This window comes from Stylophora pistillata, chromosome 7, assembly GCF_964205215.1.
Source record: "Stylophora pistillata chromosome 7, jaStyPist1.2, whole genome shotgun sequence".
In the NCBI taxonomy this organism is placed as follows: Eukaryota; Metazoa; Cnidaria; class Anthozoa; order Scleractinia; family Pocilloporidae; genus Stylophora; species Stylophora pistillata.
In genome coordinates, this window is record NC_142525.1 from 1,031,463 (window position 1) to 1,052,899 (window position 21,437).

The window sequence follows — 21,437 nt, forward strand, 5'->3', positions numbered from 1 at the left end:
ATTTAGAATAAGATGATTGGCCTTCTCATGCGTAGCGAACGAAGAAAACCTGAGAACGCATGCTCAACGTAATCGCACGTATCCTCAACGTGAAATGGCGGCATTTTCAAAATTCCCACTGTTTGTTTTCATTTTGTAAGGATAAGCTCAAACTAAAGCTGATAAGGCTGTTGCTTTCAGAAAAGTTTCTGTCAAACCTCCTCCCCCACATATCTTACTCAACAAAACTGTGAATTCAGAAACTGAAATAGAGCATCAGTACCATGCTAACGCTTTAATTGTCTGGATAAATTTAAAACAGCTCATGTTGAACTGTAACTTACTCTTCAGACTCCATTTAATTGTCTACTTAGTTCACATCAATAACAGTCCAAAAGGGGTAAAACGATGTTAAAATTCGTTCAAGCAGGAGTCAAACGCTCCCCAAACGCGACATATCCGCAGGCATGCGCACTCATTTTATCCCTATGTCCGTGTTATCAACACAGCTCCAAAATGTGTGCGCATGCTTGTAAAGTGAGAGAAATTTACAGTCAAACTAAGTGAAGCGTACCCCTCAGGATTACATTAATGATTTGATTATTTGAATATTGAACCCGCTAATCGTTTCAGGGGCGCAATAACGAATTGAATATTTGAACATGGAACCCGCTAACCGCTTCAAGAATGCAATAATGGATTTATTATTTGAAAATTGAACCCGATAGCCGTACTCGTTTTGAAAAAGCGCGGATCATTGTTCAAATCAGAAGTCCATTTCTGATTGGATTATGCGAACACGTGATGATGGATCGGAACTGTTTCAACATGGCGTCAGACATGGGGGGAAAGGTGAGTGCGAGTGTTGTGTAGAACTTCTTGTAAATGTTGTAAATGGAATGTTATCGAGAGCTTTTTTCGCCTATTTATCTTGACGAACTTGTAGAAATTCTTGTGTGTATTCATGGTCGAAATAGTTTACGGGCGAAGCCATCGCAAGATTTTTTTTATTTCGTTAATATTTGGGATCGACTGTTTTCGCAGTGTTTTTACAGTGCAGTTTGTTCATTTTCAGGATTCCTCGTCAAATAGAACAATCTAATAGGACTTCAGAAATGGACTTCTAATTTGAACAATGGTCCGCGCCTTTTCAAAACGGATACGGCTATCGGGTTCAATATTCAAATAATCAATCCATTATTGCATTCGTGAAACGGCTAGCGGGTTCAATAATTAAATAATCAATTCATTATTGCATTCATGAAACGACTGGCGGGTTCAATATGCAAATGATCAATTCATTAATTTAATCTTGAGGGGTACGCTTCACTTATTCTGACCGTAACGAGCGCAAAGGAGTGGGAACGACAATATTTTTATAGTAACACTGCCACAGCAAAATGCGGCAATTCCCAAAAATTCCCATTTTTTGTTTTCCTTTCTCGGAGATTAGCTCCAACCAAAACAGATAAGGTTGCCGTTTTTAGGAAAGTTACTATAGAACCTCTCCGTCACATATCTCACTCAACAAAAAAATGTTGCGGCAACAAGTGTGAATTTAGAGACTGAAGTAGAGCAATCATAACACTAGAGAGATTTAGCATCGAGTTTACATGAAACGGCAAACGTCAGCTTGGCCTTTCACGTTTCACGTAAAATAGCGTGAAGCTTGCTGCTTTAGCTTCGCGTAAGCTCCCGTCATGGTGGATTTGAAGGCGCCCTTGTATGACTTACAAAGAAGTTTTGACGCCCTTTTTCCAGCAATTAACTTCTACTCGGTAAAAGCAAAAGTGAAAGAAAACCTTACCTTCACGGCAAACACGAAACATGTTACTCTCACCTACAACGGCAAAGTGCTACCGGCAAACGAGAAAAAATGGCGGGAAAAAAAGGTCACGTGGTCACTCTTGCCGTTCACGTTTCACGTAAACGCGGTGCTAAATCTTTCTCTATTGTTAAAAACTTCGTGGCGACTCCGAAAAGGTCTGAAGGGTTAGTGGCATTCTTTTAACTATAGTTCATCGTGAGTTGTTTTAAATTTATCCAGACGGCTAAAGCGATAGCAGTCACTACAAGCTTTGTGAAGGAATTTACGTCACGTTCTTCGTCATAAACCGAGCTAGAAGTTGAAGGTCTCTTGCTCATGATTTTCTTAACGTGGTGAAAGAAAACAAAAATGAGATGGAAAAGGTAGGATATAGGCCAGTAGAATTATCTTTCCTGAAATCTTTTCTTGAGTGTTGCAGCGAAGCAAAACAGAGTGGAACCAACATGGGTAGATCACGAGACAACCGAAAGACAGCGTTTTTATTGTAAGGATTTTTCATCGACGCAACCTAAATTTTTGAATCGCAGTTAACGGAGCAAGGGACCGTTACTTAATTTACTATAACCCAGGATTGTGTAATTTGACGCAATGGCAAAAAAGTGTTTTATACTGCCTTGAGTATTGCCTGTTGTAAAAAGTATTAATCGTCAGAAAATAGAAGTTTATCCAGTTAACATCATTCATTTGCCACGAGGGACACAACATACTGAACAGACAGCGTTGAGTAATATATTCAATGTCTTTATTCTATGACATACAGAAATGTTAGGCCATAAATACCGCATTTAAATAAATTTTACGATAAAATATACATATACATCATTTTTTATACATGGAAATATTTGGAAATTTTTTTAAAATTATCTCTCATCCCACTCTTACGACGTTACACGTTCATCAAGAGTCTTTTGTAATACATAAAATCGTCAGATCAAAGAAGGATTGCGTGACACTCTGACAGCGTGACACTATGTATGCAGCTAACGCCATGAGTGCAAGCGCACACATTGGATGAAAGAAACAATTTATATTAAAGAGATAATGGACTGTCTAGTTGATGTGAACTCAAACGAGGCTTACCCGTATTGTTCTTCACTAAAAACTACTACTGCTTGAGTCTGGAAAGTCTGTCATCTCTTTTGTAGGCTTTTTTCGAGCTGAAAGTTAACATGAAGCGAAGTGTCACACGATGTTCTTTTTAACACAATTCGTCCCAAGGTAAATTTGTCTTCATGTGATAAGAAACGAAATCAACGAACAAAAACAAGAAGAAACTCACTTTTCTTGTATGCGTTCCATATCCTTACAGTTTTGTCCCAAGAAGCGGAAACATACTGAAAGAACAAGGTTAAGGTAACGGGTCAACAAAAGTTGAAAACAACAAGAGCATTTTTAAAAATTTTAAATACACGGGGCCTGGAGCCTGAACACCATGAAAGCGAGGTAAAGAAATTTTAATTTGGTAATATGAACTAAGTTGAAGTTGTAAATTGGCCACCGTAAAGAGTTAAAAAGCTGACGTTTCGAGCGGTAGCCCTTCGTCAGAGCGAACAATTTCAACTTAGTTGATATTACCAAATAACCTTGTCACTCCCACTGACGCAGCTCTACAGTTTTTTTAAGAAACTTACTTCCCTTCATTCATTTGTCTAAAGAAATTTTAACCTCGTTTCCAGGCCGGATGTTTGTAGGTACCCTATGCTTAAAATTAAAATCGTAATGTACAGTTCCTAGTAAATTAACAGGTACAACCGTAAAAAGAACGCTCAATTGTGACACCATACCTGACTCCTCTCGGGAATATGAATAATACATCGCACAGAATCGCTATGTCCAAGATTCTTCTGCACAATCTTGCGCGTGTCTGGATCATAAACCCTGGAAATGAAACCAAAAACCTGATTGGCATTCCGCCTCAAAACGTCGGCGATCTATGGCATCTACTGCAACAAGGCTAACGGAAAACACACTTTTAACCAGTTTCTTCCGAGTGCCTATTTCCTAAATATTGCTGAATACCAGCTCAAAATTGCCAACTACTTGTCCTTAGCATTCACGGGAGTTAAGGGTTAACACAAATAGCAAAAAAAAAAAAAAAAAGAAAGATTTTGGTAGAAGAAGACATGGATGTTTCTTGTTTGTGAATGTATGTATGAACACTTATTAGAGGTCAATCATCATGAGCTATCTATCCTACGGTTGACTCAATTTTTCTTACATTTTAACATAGATGAATTAGCTTTATTGTCTCTTAAAGCAAAATAGCATATCATCAATATAGTGATTGTCTCATTTCCCATCACCTGCTTGCGTGACACCAAAATTATTGCAAAAGGCATAAAATCTATTCGTCGCACATTCCGGTTTATCGCCCGTTTTGTTGACGCTGTAATGTTACTGCAACATTCGTCACACACTCTCACTGCCTGTTTGCGCGACACAGTACCGATACTATAAAAAATATCACCAATATTTTCCTCGCAGGTTTCCATGGCCTGTTTGCGTAACAATAAACGGCTACTCTAACAAGACATCTTTTATGTTTCTCACGCACGTCACGTAACTTTTACCTAATGATTTCTTGAACTCCAGCCACAATACAGCCGTTCACTTGATCAATACACAGAGCTGAAACGGCTCCTTGGGCACTCAGTACCACGTCGCACGCCATTCCATCTCCTCTCTGCGATTAGCAACAACAGCAAAAGTACAGATCGGAGCGGTTTTCAGATCAACTATGGTAATCTCACAACCAAACAAATCGCAACAGCCAATCAGCAGAAAGGAAATCATTGCAGAGTTAATGAAAACTCAAAGAAAAAAAAATTTAAAAATCCTAGCGCGCAGTTACTGAGTCGTTATTGGTTCATTTTCGCGCCTTGTTAGTTGAGAGTGGCGCGAGTTTTCAAAATCAGCCATAACTCTGGTTTACTTCATGACAAGGTAGTCCTGAGGTAAATCTGAGTGTTCTAATTAGTTCTTAGTTGGTCAGGGTTTTGCCGTACGGACCGTTTCCACGAAAACTGTCATAAGCCGTATATTTTTGCTCGAAAAAGCCGGGAAATTTCAGAATAATTAAGGTTTTTTCGAGTGCCATAGAATAAACTACTAACTTACCTCGCTTGCTCGAGCCGCACAGGAGAATATTGGCCCTCGGTCGTTTTTTACGTACTGCCACGACCTCGAGCCAATAATCTTACAGAACGGCCCTCGCGCTCGGTTAGTAAGAAGTTATCACTTTTCATGCTTTGTTGAATATGATCGGTACTCGATTGTACCTACTTCAAAATAGAGAGTTTCCAGATGTCAGTCACAAAGAACACTATGAACTTACCCAGATACGAATAGTTCCATCTTCTGAGCCCGTGATCCATTTATTAAGCACAGCATTCCAGCGAACCTTTCGACAAATAAAAAATTATTCGTCTCTAAATTGAAATCGTCGTAAAACGCTTATCAGCTTGGTGACGATACAACAGCTCTAACGCTACCAAAACCCATTTTTTTAAAGAGTAATTATAGTAAGGGGGCAAACATTACTTGATGTATGTTCAAAGAAGCCTAATTTTTCCCTAAATACGCCGTTGAACTAAACGCCGAGCAAAGAAGAACCTGGTAAAGAGTCTTGATTGTAGCGTTCTCACCTGTGTAACTTCAGCCTCGTGGCCTTGTAACACCGCTGACAAAGTCATCTCTGAGCCGCGATCAGAGAACTGTCTGATGTACACCAACTTGTCAGACGAAGCATACGCGAACTCATTTCTACAGAAGGTAAAATAACATGGATACAGAGAACTTGAAATGCACAGAGAGCTGTTGTCCGATACAGCCCAACTGTTTTATCAAACAAAGAGAGAGTTTTCCTTAAAGTGCCCCTGAGATCAAAATTTTCGTACATCATTTTTTTTTTCATTTTTGTGTTCAGTGTCTCCTTCACATACTCTGCCAAATTTCAGTCTAGACCGAGCACCAGAACTATCTTTTTTCGGGCCGTTAAATGTCTTAAATTCGCGATTACGCGTCCGCCATTAATTGACCATGTTCCGGAAGTTGATCGCAGGACTCAGAGGGAGTGACGTCAAAGGCTCAACGCGAAAATCTCACATGGCAAAATGTCAAGCAAACACAACAAAGTGCTTTACTCTATTCTTACAAAAACTAAACAAAAATGACGAGGCATCGATGCGTAATTCAAAGCTGAAGTAATCGTGCAGACCACGCTGCAGGTATTTCTCTGCATCGGAGCCAAGCAAATAGGTCAGAGCGGGAAAAACGGTTGCGATTTGTGCGAACTCGCCGAGTAAACTTCAATCCTGCAGGAATCTTTGTGATCTTCTCCGAACACTTCTCGGAGGACTGTTTCGAGAGATCTGTGTAATTTGAAGGATCTAGGCGAAGAATTCTGTCGGGTTTAGTGCCTACCGTTCGAAAATGGGACAAGAAAAACCGTCCTCAGTGCGATCTCGACGAAAGGGAAGCTACGAACCTCCACGGGTTTTGTCACCTACACATGTGAGTTGATCATTATCCGCCTTTAACAACTCTCTGGCAGAATACCTTACAAAAAGGAAAGAACTCGGTGAACATTGTAAATAACAATGATAATAACATAGCCGAATTGAAGAATGAGATTTCTGACCTCAAAGAACTCACTTTTATACAAAAGAGATGAAAAATATAATTGTGTGCTCTGATTGTAAAAAAAGCTGGCTTCAATATCAGCGAAAGTAGTACAAACAGCTTAAGACACATAGAGCGTAGAAACACTTTAAAATGTAGGCTTGCCGCCAAAAAACCGAGAAGATTAACATTTCTTAAAAGACCTCTCAAACTATCAACCATCTGACAGCCAAGTCAGCGTGCTATCAAAGGGTCTCAGATTCATCCCAACACCCGTGACAAACGAATGTAAAATCATGCCAACTTTGCGAGATTTATTCGCGAGACGAATGTGCCTCCGTTACACCTTTCATGGACAAAAAAAAAGAACCACTTCCATTTCATATCTAACTGAATGCCACCGGTTCAGTCTTCTATCGCCCTCCAGAGCTACTTGGAAAATTGTCATAACACAACTTGCAGACTGTATCTAAGCCAAACAATACTTTGTAACGCAATGAGGTCACGGCTCTAAAAGAGTTCAAAGAAACTCTGGTTTAACCCTCACCGAATCAGCACAAGAACAGCCATAATGAATAAGACAGAAAAAAACAAAAGAGGCCAAAGTGCAACTCAACAACAGAGTTCACTTCAAACCTCTCAAAGCAGCGATAGTAAGAAATACGCAGGAAAAGGTTAATGAGATCATTGACCAAATGCATCGGGGCAAACACATTGATGGCTTAGAAATGGCTTTCACAAACTCCCAATATCCGCCTTCGGATACATAATCAGCCATTGCCGAAAACAATTTTATATATCATTCTATCATTTCTTACAAAAAAGGAGAATCCCTTACGACAAGCAAAAATACAATTTGAAGGCGATAAAGCGATGCGACCACAAAAGCCACATGGCAAGTCCGTGCCGTTCTGTGTTTATCTTTATTCGCATGGCAAAAATTCATCGTTTGCCGGCGCAAAACTATCCACAGAAGCTTCAGATGATTTCTGAGAAAATTTATCGTCAGAGAAAGTCGCCATTTCACGATTGACAACGAAACAGTTCTCAAAAAAGTAATATGTGTGATTCTCTGTGCAGCGAACGAAGAGAGTTGTGACAAAGCAAAGCATAAGTTTGTTGAGCCTTTGACGTCATGATGAGGTTTTCTGCTGTACAATTGCGGGCTCGGCTGGAACAGACGATTTTTTGACGACTTCGAAGCGGTAAAAATTGGTCCTCGAAGGTTTGCTTTGAGTTTTTAAAGGCGAAAGGGGTTTTAACTTTACCCAATTCAACATTCTGTAAACAAATTAGCCCAAAATAAAATGGTCAATTTTCGTCTCATGGGCACTTTAAGATTATGGATTCCCCAAGATTTCCCTTGCACTTACAGAAGCAGTTCGAAAGTGCGTCTTTGCTTCCTTTTTAATAGGATTTCTTCCTCTTCACGGGTACAATTTTTTTTTGGTAATAACCCTTCATACCTTTGCCATGTTTCGTTGACAGCCGACAACTTGTAGTCCTTACCTAAAATCACAACTTATTGCCTCTCTTTGACCTTTAACTGAGGCCTTTCAATATCGGGTCCAGTGCCGCAACAATCATAACTCAACAAGTCCCTCCTTTTTACCCTTTCCATCTTATTTTTGTGGTCATCGATGCGTAAAACGTCAGCCGGCTCCTCGCCCCAATCCCCAATAGTCGCCAAGCTACCTTTAGGGACTGGGGTGAGGAGAGGGCCGACTCCCCTCTTCAAATGAAAATTTGCCGTTTACTGCACCGACGGGTGAGTACCAAGTCGTACCTTTCAGCGCTGTACGTTAGGTCCATAATGATACCATCTGAGGCCAGCTCATCGCTCTCAAGGGCGTTGGGATCAGTGTTGCGGAATGTGTCGTGAAAACTATACAAAATACAAAGGAAAATTTCCTTTTTCATCATTTTGATAGCTTTCAAAGAAAAATGCCAGGACGAACGCAAATAGCTTGATAATCTAGACAAGTAAAATTAGGTAGGAAATCATTTTATAAGGTTAGAAATTCTAAACAGAAGGGAATATTGAATGGTGTGCACTTACCAAGAAGCTTCCAGGTCCCACAAGAAGATCCGTCGATCCCAGCCAGCACTGAGCTGAAAGACGAGAAAAAGGAAAAAAAAAAAAAAAAAAGAAAAGAAAAACAGATCTGTTACGGTACTGAAGTCCTTAAGTTGCTACTTCATCAGTGCTCTCAGGCTCAGCCTCTTTCTGGCGTTCAGTAAACAAAAGCGAGCGCGATAGTAAACGGCGCAATAGAAGCGGCAAGGCGAAAATGTTTGGATCGAGTCGCGTAATGAACACCAGTAAAACTTTTTGACAAAGGTTCGTTCCAGTGGACCAGAATATGGTAAACCCCCAAAATTTCCGGTTACATGACTCAACTCCCACTCAACTCAAAGTTCATTCTCTTATTTTTCGATCTGACCGAAAACCCACCCACCCCACCCCTTTCACTGCTATTGTTTTATCCATCGTGCTCCCTTTTGCTAACTTAACGTCTCGAGCCACAGGCGTCCCAAGTTTACGTCTCGAGACGTCTCGAGCCTGTGCTCGAACATGCTATAAGTCCTTTTGAGGTTCCGCTGCTAAAGAATATTTTCTTTCTCTCTATGATGACCAACTGCTGCGTAACGAAACTGTCGCTCAAGAATGCTATCTTGAAACAATGAAAACAATTTCGAGGAACGCAAAAATTTTAAACTTTAACCAACAGTTGTGAATAAAATGATTCTCACCAAGTATGTTGTATTGTAACCAGCCTCTCTCCCTACAACAGCCAGACCAGTGACACAACTGGAGTGTTCTGTGAACACGTGTTTACAGATGAATCCTGCCACCCTATTGGTTACTGAATCGTGTTCCGTAGAGCCCTGTTCATAAACCCGACATAAAGTTACATAGAATAAGTAAATGCTTGGAAACACCCGTTGTGAGTGCAGAACTACAAGAATTTATCAGAAGAAAAGGAAAGTGAATTTGAGAGTCAAGAATACTAAAATATTGAAAGCTCTGTTCAATATGCGATAACTTGTAAGGATTGCTGCGACTTATTCATTTATTCATGTATTCACTTCGCCAAAGAATTCGACTAAAGTTTGTTTGAATTTTAGGTGATGTGGAAATCTGTAGCACATGGGGAAGATGTAATTTAAGTACTGTAAGAAGACAGACTCTAAATGTTCGTACTGGATGTTACATAACTAAGATATAACGTCTTTCTTTGTAAGTCGTGTGACTAAATAATGCGCATTAAAAGAAAACATGCTTTGCACGATACGTTTTGCGAATGAAAGATGTCCGTCGCTTAACCTTTCACTTCTAAGAGTGACCAGCATCTAATTTCTCCTTACAATATCAGCCCTGAATCACACATTAAGGTCACAAGAATATGGGAAATGATCACCAACTGAAAAAGCTCTCGATTGTTAAACAAATTCTCCTTGTCAGCACCTTAGGAAATGTATAGAGAACACTATGGAGAATATGCATACTGATGTTAGGGTGTTGTAAACGGCTACCACACACCTCTATATCTTTCTTGATAGGCTGGAAGGCCTTTTCACCGAGCAGAATTGCGTATTTGTAAATTAGATTTTCATCTGCTGGTCTCATGTTTTCCAAAACTTTCACAGCATCCTCGTCAAAGCCCCACACATCTATCCAAACAAACATAGCTTCAAACACCCAACTTCACTTCACTCGCAACCCTTCTGAAGAACATTTTACAAAACAATCGTCCCTCTGTTGAACGCGACAAAGGAAGCTTTTTTCTCTGTTTATAACTCACTCAGCGCTAATCAGACAAAATGTCAATTTCTGTAAAACACAGCGTGGATGCCGACATGACAGTTAGGCGGGTATTCTGGGTGTTAAACAGTGTGACCCGGCTCCTCTCCCCTCTCTCCCCTCCCTCCCACTTAAAGCATCCAACCTTCACCATTGCTTCAACTTACAAATATTATTGTCTTCTGATGCCACCACCAGTAAATCAAGGTTCTCCACAAAGACGGAGCTTAACAGGGAAATGTTGCTGGTGTGTTCAGAAGCAGGCGACATCTGAAACATCAAGGCACCAAAAGTAGTGAAGTTAGGGAGTCGTGTAAGTACTATGTATTGGTAAAAATTGAGTAAATGGTTTCTTACAGCCGTTTCATGAACATAAAAAAGACTTTAAGCAACCCACGAAGGCGACGGTGACGGCGACGGCAACGAGGACGTGGAAAAACAAAAGATCCAATTGGCAGAACAATAGCTCAGCACGTGCGTTTTAAAACTTTGTACATTTCTTAGCCGGCCTTTGCAAAACAACAACGTAATATTACCAAAATTCGCGTCGTCTGCGAACCGAAGCCGCGAAGGCAAATTATTTTATTTTCCACTTGGAAATCAACGCTTCTTCTATGCGTTATGTTGAGGTTGAGGTTGAGGTTGAGTATGAGACGGTAAACACATGCAGCCATTTTCGAAATTCTAATTAAAAGTAGAAATTCATTTTTTAATGGACGTCTGCCTTGGCGTTGCCGTCCTGACTGCTTAAGGTCCCTTAAGTATCACAATCGTAGAATCTACAAGGTTACTTGGCGATTTTCCCGCCACAATGACGTAGGTGTACGCGCGGCTGTAAATCTTGGCGGGAAACCTTCTTAGGTTTCAACATTTGCGTTCTCTATAATGGCCCAAAACCCAAAAATACCAAGAGAATTTTTAAGTAACTTTGTAACTCATTCCAGTAAACTCCACAATGCACGAATTGTACTGCATCGTTTGTGGCAGGTGTCAAGAAAAGTTCGTTTCCTTTCCTCACTAGTCATAATAAGAATAGAATACTGATAGCAAAAGTAAGGAGCACGTTACGAGGCGACACGTTGGTCATGAATATAAATATCAACAAAGTTATTTCCCAGGAGAGGGAGGGAGGGGAGCAACTTGCGATGGACTGGTGTCCCATAGTAGTAGTGCTAATGAAAATGGGATAACCTACACCAGGATTAGTTTTTCTAGCCAGCTTAACTTTAAATTTTGTTTTAAAGTTACTTGCGGGATACATACCTGATTAATAGTATTTAGGAAGGAAGGTCTCGGCCTGTTCTTGCCACTTACACCCCTGTTTGGACTGCACCAATCGAACTTGGCGGCGATCTGAGCTGCCAGGCGAGATTTGGCTTCACTCTGTAACAATACCTCTTTGCTGTTGACGAAAACACCACACAGCATGGATATTACGAATCTTATGGCGTTAAGACCATTTACGGTGATTACGCGAAGATTTCTAAGGTTTCCGCTCGCTGGACTGAGGTCTTTTCAAATATTTCGGCACAAATATTTGAGAGGAAATTCAAAGGAGAGCTCGAGTAAAGTTCGGTGATAAAACGAGGAACTCTGACGTTTGTCAAATGTCCCCAACGTGAAAATTCCATATCATATACAACTGAATAATATCTATCTTAATAACACACATTCCATTTCAAACGTGCGGCTGTTACTCGAGTCTAATAAACGAAAAAATGAAAAAAACACTAAAACAGAAAACAAACAGATGAACAATTCACTTTATTTCATTTATCATTCATGAGTTAGTTCACCTAACATTTTTTTTTTATTCTCGTGTATAAAATTTCCAAAGGGGGGGAGGGAGGAAGGGCGAGAAAGATCGTTATTTACCTGTACATGAAGTTGTTTGACTGAAGTCGTTCCCATTTGCACACGTGACCATTACTACCTCCACTGAAGATCAAAAGGGGGACTTTCCGAGCTGGAAAATATTCGGCAAAATAATGACACCAGTAAACTAGTATGGCTAAGGATAGCCAGATTTTCATTGTAACATAGCATATCATAAGTGCAAGGTATCCGGAACGAATTTTCCACGTCGATACGAAAGAAAAAGTCCAAGGAATAGTTTAGAGAATGTGCAAACTGATTTTAGGGTGTCAAGAGTTCATTTCGTCAGTAAGTTTGTACGATGTCGGAAGCTATTGCCATCAATAGAAATATGTTCTTTTTTCGTCTCGTCACTAGCACGGGACAAAGAAATTTACTGAGTCCCTAGGAGGATCTAAATCTCAGACTATCAGATTCCGCGCTTCGATGCTCTTCCACTGAGCTGCAACGAACTCTACGATAAGCACGGCCATTATTGTGTTTATCTTTTGACAAATATTGATTCATATGATGCATGATCCTCGCAGTAGATAGCGCTATTTAAGCAATAGCGAAAATCAGACCTGAAAAAAGTCAGGCCTGTACGGGACTCGAACCACTGACCTCTGCGATACTGTACGGGACTCGAACCACTGACCTCTGCGATACTGTACGGGACTCGAACCACTGGTTCGAGTCCCGTACAGGCCTGACTTTTTTCAGGTCTGATTTTCGCTATTGCTTAAATAGCGCTATCTACTGCGAGGATCATGCATCATATGTATCTAATACCGCAGTTCAAAAATGTATGAACTTCATATATTTCATTGTAACCAAATATTGATTCAGTTGTCATCCATTGTATACCCTGGGTGCCAGAGGGTTTTTCTTTTCTTTTGTTAGCAGCGAAACCGCCAACAGTGTGAGGCAAAGCTGCGATCGTTAGCTTTGCCTCTCTCTGTTCGCGGTTTCGCTGCTAAAGAAAAAAACCCTCTGGTACCCAGGGTATCCATAGTAAAGAAACAACATGATCTGTAAACAACTTACTGTAAGTAAGAGACTCCATTGCGCACTTGTTTTTCAGTGTTGTCAAACATCCGGATGAATTGTATTTCCACACAATCAGATGTCGCCTACTGTTTGTTCCTAACGGATGTCAAGTATTAAATCCTAAATCAGTATGCATTACAATCCACAGAAACTGCCTAGCCAGTGGTTAGCGCACCGAGACTTGTAGTCTGGTGTTCCTGTGATCCTAGGTACCTGTCCTCCCCTAATCGCTTCACAATAGATTTGTTACACCCAGCTGTCAAACGTTTGCGCATGTGTGAATGTTGGTGTGTTTAGTCGGCGTGCTTTCAGGTTGTCAGAACAAAGTTGTCTTGCGGTAAGTGACGGTGTTAAATTATATAAGCTGTGTTTCGATGTCTTGAGTTTTTGTTTTTCCTATTTTTACTTTTACAGATTTCTGTGAACGTTTCAATATTTTCTCGCATCTTTCGCGAGACAGCAGTTGTTTCTTGCGTTTTCCTCAGAATCTTTGCGCGGGAAACTGGCGCACGGCCGGCCACTTGTCAGGCATGCCCGACGTTTGACCGCTGTATTGGTATTTTCTCGGTTGCCAACTCCTTGACTGGTCTGTCTCCCATAAACTGCGATTCTTAACCAAGTTCTCTTTATCTGAAATACTTGTTTCATTGTTTCACAATGGCCCTAAAAAGCCCCGTGTGGTAAAATTAAAGCAATTCACTTGTTTACCTAAAAGACTAAAAGTCTCAACTTCGGTGCATTTCGCTTCTCATTTTTCACCAATATTTAGTGACTAACAATTTCTAACAACCAGAACCATGCAGTGCACCTACCTATTACGTGTCCTAGGTCAGAGACATTGTGAAACAACACCAGAGGAAAACTAAGAAAAAAATGTTGAAACAAGCTGAGGAAACACCTCATAAAATAACGAGCAGAACATTTTCACTAATTACAAATAAATTTAGAAAGATGTGTTTTCGTCTAGTCACGAACGTGGGACAAAGAAAAACTTTTGAGGAAACCGTGAGGAACAAAACCTGAGACCTTCGGATTCCGCGCTCCGATGCTCTACCAATGAACCACAGAGACTTTATGACGATCGAGTGAGGCCCATTACGAAGTTCATGTTATGACATGCGTCTTGCATACTACTAATATCGGAAATGTCGAATGAAGAAAGATGATAAGTTTTGAGCGACAAATAAATTTTTCCCAACTAAGTAATACTTTTATCTGAGAATTTGAATTCTCATGGCAGTGACAAAGTATTGAACTTCATCTCTCTTACCCGCTACTTTCTTCATCTTGAAATGTTCCTATAAAATCTGACACCTGCAAGAGATGTGAATTTTGCACTTCAAACATTTTCATTTCACTTGAGCTTGGTCAAATATGAAAACTGTATAATAGAGGGGGGCATTGGGGCCTCTGGACAACCACAAAACCGGAGAAAAAAAACCTCCAAAACCGAAAAATCGACGAAAAAAGGCAGCAAAACCGAAAACCGCATGCAAACCTGACAAAACCGCTACATCTTCACCTTTAAAGGGGTCAAAAAGGAAAAACCGAAAACCGCATCTGAGTTTTCGTGAAAACCGAAAACCGAATGCAAAAACACGTAAAATCCGCCAACCGCTCTGAACATCAAAACCGAAAAACCGAACCTTTTCGGCCCAAAAACCGATCAAAAAGAGCAGTCAAAACCGCAAAACCGAAAATCCTAAAGCCCCCCTCTATAATAGTGTATCAACAATGTAATTTTCCAGGAGAGGGGAGGGAGGGGAGAAAAAAGAAGAGGGGAAGGGAAGAGAGAGGAAAAGGGAAGGGAAAGGAGAGAACAGACTTTCCTAAGGGGATGACCTTTCCTGTCTTTCTGAGAAATATTCACTTTGAAGGTGGCTCAGAACCATTCTTGCTTTCATCAAGTTATAACTTACATCAATTCTTTGGTAAATACACTGTTGATATTGTCACAATTTCAAAATCTCTTTTATTCTTGATAAAGTTGTAATAAGAGGCCCAATTTTTAGCAAATAAGAGTATTGATCACTTTTTGACATAATGGACAAGCATAGAAACACCAGAGCCTCTTATAAACACCATTAATTTTAGCTTAGCAGAACTTTTCAGTAATAAAACAGGTGACCCCATTTTTCATCCAAAACCACACATGGTATATAAAGACTAAACCCTCCACAAAAAAGCCACCTTTAGTTAGTTTTTGTGGTAAATTTAAAGTGGCTCTGAGATTTAACTTAAATTTTGCTTGTTTCACAAAACCACTCAAAATATCATGTGTAGTTATTTTGATCTGTGAAGAAGCAGATGAATGGTAGCAAGTGACTCACATTTTCTCCAGATTTTGGATCATACATAGTAGCTTCAGCAGTGCCAGCTGCCACCCAAATGGTCTTGATGGGTCTAACATAGCAGACTCCAGTTACTGCAGCACTGTAAACAGCAAAACAGTCCAATAAAGCAACATCAGAGACCTTAGGCTTTATATCAGTCAGTGTTTAAATACAGTAATGAATAAAGGCTAATAGTTTCTAAAGAAACTGGCGCTGCGTCGGTGGAGGTAACAAAATAATTTGAATATATCAACAAAGTTAAAATGGTAAATTGGCCACCGTTATGGTTATAAAAGCTGACGTTTCGAGCGTTAGCCCTTCGTTGGAGCAAATCAAAGAAGGGCTCCGATGAAGGGCTAACGCTCGAAACGTCAGCTTTTACAACCGTAACGGTGGCCAATTTACCATTTCAACTTTGTTGATATATTCAAATTATTTAACTACAGTAGTTTCGCTGAGGGTTAATTTAGTAATAATGTAAAGAGAGGTGTGTGCAAAGACTTTCTTGAGTACATATCTAGTTCAAAGTCAAATTATTTTACACTGTTTAAAGGTTTCTGTGAAAATCAAGTTCTTCAATTTAAGAAAGGTGATCCTGTCACTCCTCAATTTTAATAATTTGTTAAAAAGACAGTTTTTAAAAATTAAGTAATTTCAATATATTAAGAAAAAATTGAGTATCCCTCTTTGAGTATCCCTCAAAAAATTAAGAACTTATTTTTTGAGGGATACTGTCTTTTATATAGAAATTGCCAAATACTCAAAAGCCAACAGTAAAATGAACTGTACATGATCGGTTGGGAAAACTTTACATGTTTTTCATTAATTCACATCTTGTACCTGAGTCCATCAAATTTATGCATGACCTGTCCATCTTGAGACCAAACTTTAACAACCTTATCAAAAGCACCACTTAACACCCTGGGAAAAAAAAAAAAAAAACAGAAAGGTTGCTCACTAAATTGTACATTCAATCAGTGGCAACAAAAATCTCTATTTAAACACCGCAACAATTAAATTTGTGACAACTTGTATTAAAAATCGAAAACTAAGATTGATAGGATACCCTATCAGTGATTAATTCTTCGTTTACAAAGACTGTAACTTACCATGTGTTGTCTGAGTTTCGTGCCAGGCACATACAGATTATTCCTGCATCATGTGCTTTGTTTATCCTGAAATACAAATTTGCAGAATGTTTGTACTGTTATATGTATAATTATAATAATAAAGCTTGTACATTATTTCCATACATTTGATATATGCACAAAATCTAAGCCTGCAGTCATTAGCTATAAAAATAAGAGGTGATCGATAAATAACATTTTTAATGTTCATTTAGTTTACCTATTTGCTCTGAACTGTGCATTAGGAACATAGTCGTTCTTATTAAGTTTTCATTGTATCATAACTCGTTAATTCAGTAAGTTACTGCAAGAGAGTTTAATAAACCATTATTATTATTACTATTATTATTATTATTATTATTATTATTATTATTAGGAAATGAACAGAATCAAACTTATCGCAAAACTAAGTTTTAGTTAGAGCAGTTTTTTGGCTGATAACTTTGAGTTCTATTTCATAGTCACAACATGTTGTAATGTCACAGAAATGCAAGACTGACAATACCTGATATAGTTAGCATCTAAAGTTTAGAAAGAAGGGAGTTCATTTATCATGGTCTACAAGCTTCAAACACTAACCAATTTTCAAAGCTTACTTTGTTACAACTGATAAACTGTAGTTTCCTTTATATGAAAAAGTGGAATCGTAAACCACTAACTTCTGGTCATACCTGTAAAATACATTCATTTTGATGAAATCACCTACAATCTGAGTAAACCTCAGTAAGTCTGGTGCTCAAAGACTGTTTTGGCAAATTATGCAGTTTGGAAGATTGAGTGGCAGTTAAGCCTTTAATTTACACCCTAACAACAGCATGCTGAGTGAGTGAGTGACTGATATTCTCCATACTGTTCTCTATACATTTCCAGAGGTGTTAACATGGAGAATTTGTTTAACAATCAAGAGCTTTTCCTCATTTCTTTTATTCTCCTAGCCTTAATGCTTGATTCAAGGGTAATATTGTTTGGAGAATTTAGATGGTGGTCACTCTTAGGGTGTAAGGGTTAAAAATAAATCAAAGAGGCCCACCGTGATGATGTAAGGATTGTATTTTGTCACTTTTTTGTGCGGGTGACTACACGTTTCAACAGTTCATTTGTCAATAGTTCAGAATCTGTAGTTTGTTTCCTTAAATTCAAAGTGGTTGTCAGTGCAGTTGACAACATACATTATGAAAATTCCAGTCTTCAAAAATGTCCTTTAAAACAAAAGGAAAAATTAAAAATATTCTCTGAAATGTTCCCATCTTTTAAAAAAGTCTAATTATTATATTTGTCTTTCTACAAGTAAACCTACAACAACAGAATTTTTGGCTTAATTTCTGTAATGCTATTTATAATTTATTTGATGTAAACATACCCTCCACTGAAAACTCTTGATTCATGACAAACTACACATTTCACAATATCTGAATGCTCCTTGCAGACATAGGCTGAAAGAGATACACAAATTAAAATCTAGAGTATTAATAAGAATATTAGACTTCATGAAAGATGTTACTTGTTTTGTCATGATTGTGAGATAAGGAAAAAGATTTGAGTCCTCATAAGGAATCAAGCCCCAGACCTAAGCATCCCATAATTCCATGTTCTACCTCTAAGCTGTAGAGACCTTGAGGTAGAGAAAGGTCATTGGTAGGATCACATGCGACATATCCCGCACACCTCTAGGATCAGCAATGTTGAAAGTATCATGAGAGTACATAGAATAAATAAAGATTGTACTTTTTTACAACATAATTTCTCCAAAACAGAGTACCAACCTACCCTTTGTGTCTATTACATGCCCAATTTCTCTGCCTGAAATTAAAAATGAAAAAAAAAAAAGTACTAATTAAAAATCAAAGATAAGCTTCTATCAATATCAATAGCCAATTAAAAACTAAGCAAAGGAAATGCCCACATGTCCACCCCAAGGGGGTCATAGAGTGGGAGGTCTCAGGAGGGGGGGAGAGATGGAGATCGATCCTAAAAAATCTTGCTCTCTTTTAGAAAAATAAAATAAAAACATCCTTTCCAAGAGTTTAAATGAGGTAAACCTATTGACTGAGAGGGAAGGCTGATGTGTGGACTAGTGTAGCACTTGCAGGGCAAAATAACCTGGATCTCTAATGTTGAAAACTTGAACTGCTGAATCCACAGCTGCAACTATTTGGTTCCTCCTTGCATTCCATGCCATACAATATACTGAAGATCCAATCTAAAAGAATTGGGTAAAAGTTCGTTAAATATTCAAACAGCTCTCTTTAAAAAAGAGAAATAATCCTTTATTTTGCCTCTTAAAAACCAATAAAATTATCTAACATTTTTACACAACATGATTAAATAAATAAATGCATAAATTAAAGCTCCCCCTCAGGGGCTTTTCAGCCAAGATATAAACTAACTAAGTGCTTAAAAATCCCCACTGGCAGGAGGCAGACCAGTGGGCTATTTACAGAGTGCAGCCAAGGAGTTGAACCAGGGGCAACCGAGAACAAATCCAGTGTGTGGCAGGGTGGAGGAGTTGAACCCAGGACACCGGATTACAAGTCCAGCACCCTAACCACTTGGCCACACTGCCTCAATTCTAAAACACATTGCCTGGATTCTAAAGCTAAGCCTAAATACTATGTGAAATTTATCCATAAATTCAATGAACAATGCTCAAAATCCAGCTACAATAATTCTTTAAATAAGAATGACTGAAGCTTTCAATTAAACCAATACAATTCTTAATGATAGCAATCACTTAGAAGATCAGGCAAACAGCTCTCTTTCTTTGTTTACTAATGCCTATAATCCTTTCACTCACAAGATATAATTTTTTCTACTATCTGTGAAAAATTCTGAGAAAATGGAGTTAAAAAAAGTAAAGAATATCTCCTGCTTGATATTTTTAATTTCTCACCACCTATGTGCCCGTAAAAACATTTAACAATGTGGGGAGAAATCACTTAGTGATCACCACTAGGGGTCTGAATGACTAACTTTCCATTTTTTACCCCTTTGATTCTTTGCAAGATAATAAAACATATTCTTTGTATAGATTTCATACATTGTCAAGAAGATAGGTAACATTAATTACAAGAATTGCCAACCTAAGTATTTTGTTTGAGTAAAATTAATATGATCAAACTCTGACAAATTATCACCTATTAATGAAAAATCTACTCTTAGCTATAAGGAATCAATGACCGAGTTATGTAGAGCCCCATTACCACTGATTTACCACAGGTAAAAGGTTGAAATACCAGAAGTTAAACAAACTGAAAAAAGATCAACTAACAACTCACTGTTAGTAGTGTTTTTAAACCTTAACTTTAATAAACTAATTATTTGATAAAAACACCCTTTTTCAAACTTACTGGAATCTTATCATGTACAGCCCCGCCAGAGCCCCACACAATAATGGTGCCATCAATAGCTGCTGAAAAGAGAAGTTTTGCATCTACCCTATTGAAAAAAATTATGATCATGTTTTAAAACTCACATTCATGTATTTCTAGTTGTTTTCTTTCCATTCAGCATACACTGCATACCATTTAACGCAGAGTCAAGACAAAAATGGAAACCATGCACACATACTGACTGTAATGGGACCATGCAAAAGTCCAAGCCCTGGTTGTTCAAAGGTTGGATAATGCTATCAGTGGATAAATCTCTTTGAACAACCATGTCAGTTCCTTGGATAGCATTAACTGCCCTTTATACAACTAGCCTCAATGTGGTACTAACCAGAATACAAAGCTTGTAACCCAGCCTTCATGTTCACGAACTGAGCGAATAATTTTCCCAGGCTCACCAGTGGAATAGTCCCATACTTTGATCACTCCATCTAAAAACAGAAAACAACAAACATTGCTTACCAAGTGATCACTGGTTCTTAACTGTTTACTCCACATGCAATGCTCACATATTGAGAATTTAAAACTGTCTCCATTTTTGCAACAGGTGTTTATCATCTCTGGAGTGGCAGCTGACAAAGATGATTAAAAAAGCTATTTTCTCACTGGCTGGGAAAAAGATGCAATTTGAAGAAAAAAATGGTGGGATTCATATATATAGTGCACCAATGAGAGCCAATTAGATTGGAAGGATCAGCAGGGATTTAAAAATATTTGTAATAGAAGTAATAATATAATTTGTGAAAGTTTAAATGGCAGTTTAACCTCTGCTTTTCGCCCTCACTGATAAATATTATTTGATTTACAATAGGTAAATGAAGAAAAGCCTGGTAGATACCGTTAAGGCCGTGATATGATGAGAACATATACCAATATAATTTGGCCCAAGTAGTAGATTATTTGGACAACACGTTCAGTCGGAAATGGGTTTGAAGACAAAATATTGAACTGCACTGCAAAGGATAATTACAGCTCAAAGGTAGATTAAATTCGGAAAAAGTCACCTTTGAAGTTGAATAATATATAAAGACAACAGCTTAAATTATGACAATTAGCTTAACTGAAGCTTTGTGAGACTTATCTGCCACTAAAACAGCATTTGGAATTCCAGCTAGTATCATATTTCATGTAACACTACGCGTACCTTCAAATCCTAAAAGAATTTCATGTTTCATCGGATTATATGAAAGCGCTGTGATCATTTTACTGTGAGTATCTTTGATCACGGCGAGCCTTTCCATCGCCATCTTCGGCGACCAGTCGGAGGAGCACCTCTTTCGCAGCTCTTATCTTGTCACTGCTGCAGAAACCGCTAAATTCCTACACACGACAGAAAGCAAATGGACAACATACAGGATCCTCCACCTCCATGTTGCCTAGGGAACACGAAAAAGACTGGGACTACATCAAATCGAGGCTACAGAAAAAACGCGGGGAAAAAAATTGGAAGTGATA

The 21,437-nt window shown here is 38.7% G+C and overlaps 1 protein-coding gene across 1 annotated transcript; it reads right to left on the reverse strand.

Annotated features, from left to right (window-relative positions):
* Window positions 1-2,532: 2,532 nt before the first annotated feature.
* Window positions 2,533-21,366, reverse strand: LOC111328493 (uncharacterized). The gene is made up of 26 exons (XM_022932934.2): window positions 21,127-21,366; window positions 20,314-20,413; window positions 19,944-20,031; window positions 18,697-18,796; window positions 18,364-18,396; window positions 17,957-18,029; window positions 17,193-17,267; window positions 16,579-16,644; window positions 16,310-16,390; window positions 15,467-15,569; window positions 14,407-14,450; window positions 13,949-13,998; window positions 13,134-13,232; window positions 12,108-12,198; window positions 11,496-11,634; window positions 10,400-10,502; window positions 9,972-10,102; window positions 9,182-9,316; window positions 8,487-8,539; window positions 8,214-8,312; window positions 5,452-5,569; window positions 5,142-5,207; window positions 4,378-4,490; window positions 3,592-3,685; window positions 3,087-3,141; window positions 2,533-2,964 (listed from the first exon to the last, which is right to left on the reverse strand). Exons 1-26 carry the CDS (start codon window positions 21,227-21,229, stop codon window positions 2,903-2,905), a joined length of 2,274 nt encoding a protein of 757 aa, XP_022788669.1. The 5' UTR covers window positions 21,230-21,366; the 3' UTR covers window positions 2,533-2,902.
* Window positions 21,367-21,437: the final 71 nt, after the last annotated feature.

Bases quoted from the DNA above. Each gene is read 5' to 3' on its own strand.
- LOC111328493 (XM_022932934.2), bottom strand. From the start codon at position 21,229: ATGGCGATGGAAAGGCTCGCCGTGATCAAAGATACTCACAGTAAAATG. The intron at 20,032-20,313 runs GTTAGTACCACA...TTTTTTCAATAG, and splicing joins GTTACAAGCTTTGTATTCTG to GGTAGATGCAAAACTTCTCT. The intron at 18,397-18,696 runs GTTATTTTGCCC...TTTTAATTTCAG, and splicing joins TTTCAACATTAGAGATCCAG to GCAGAGAAATTGGGCATGTA.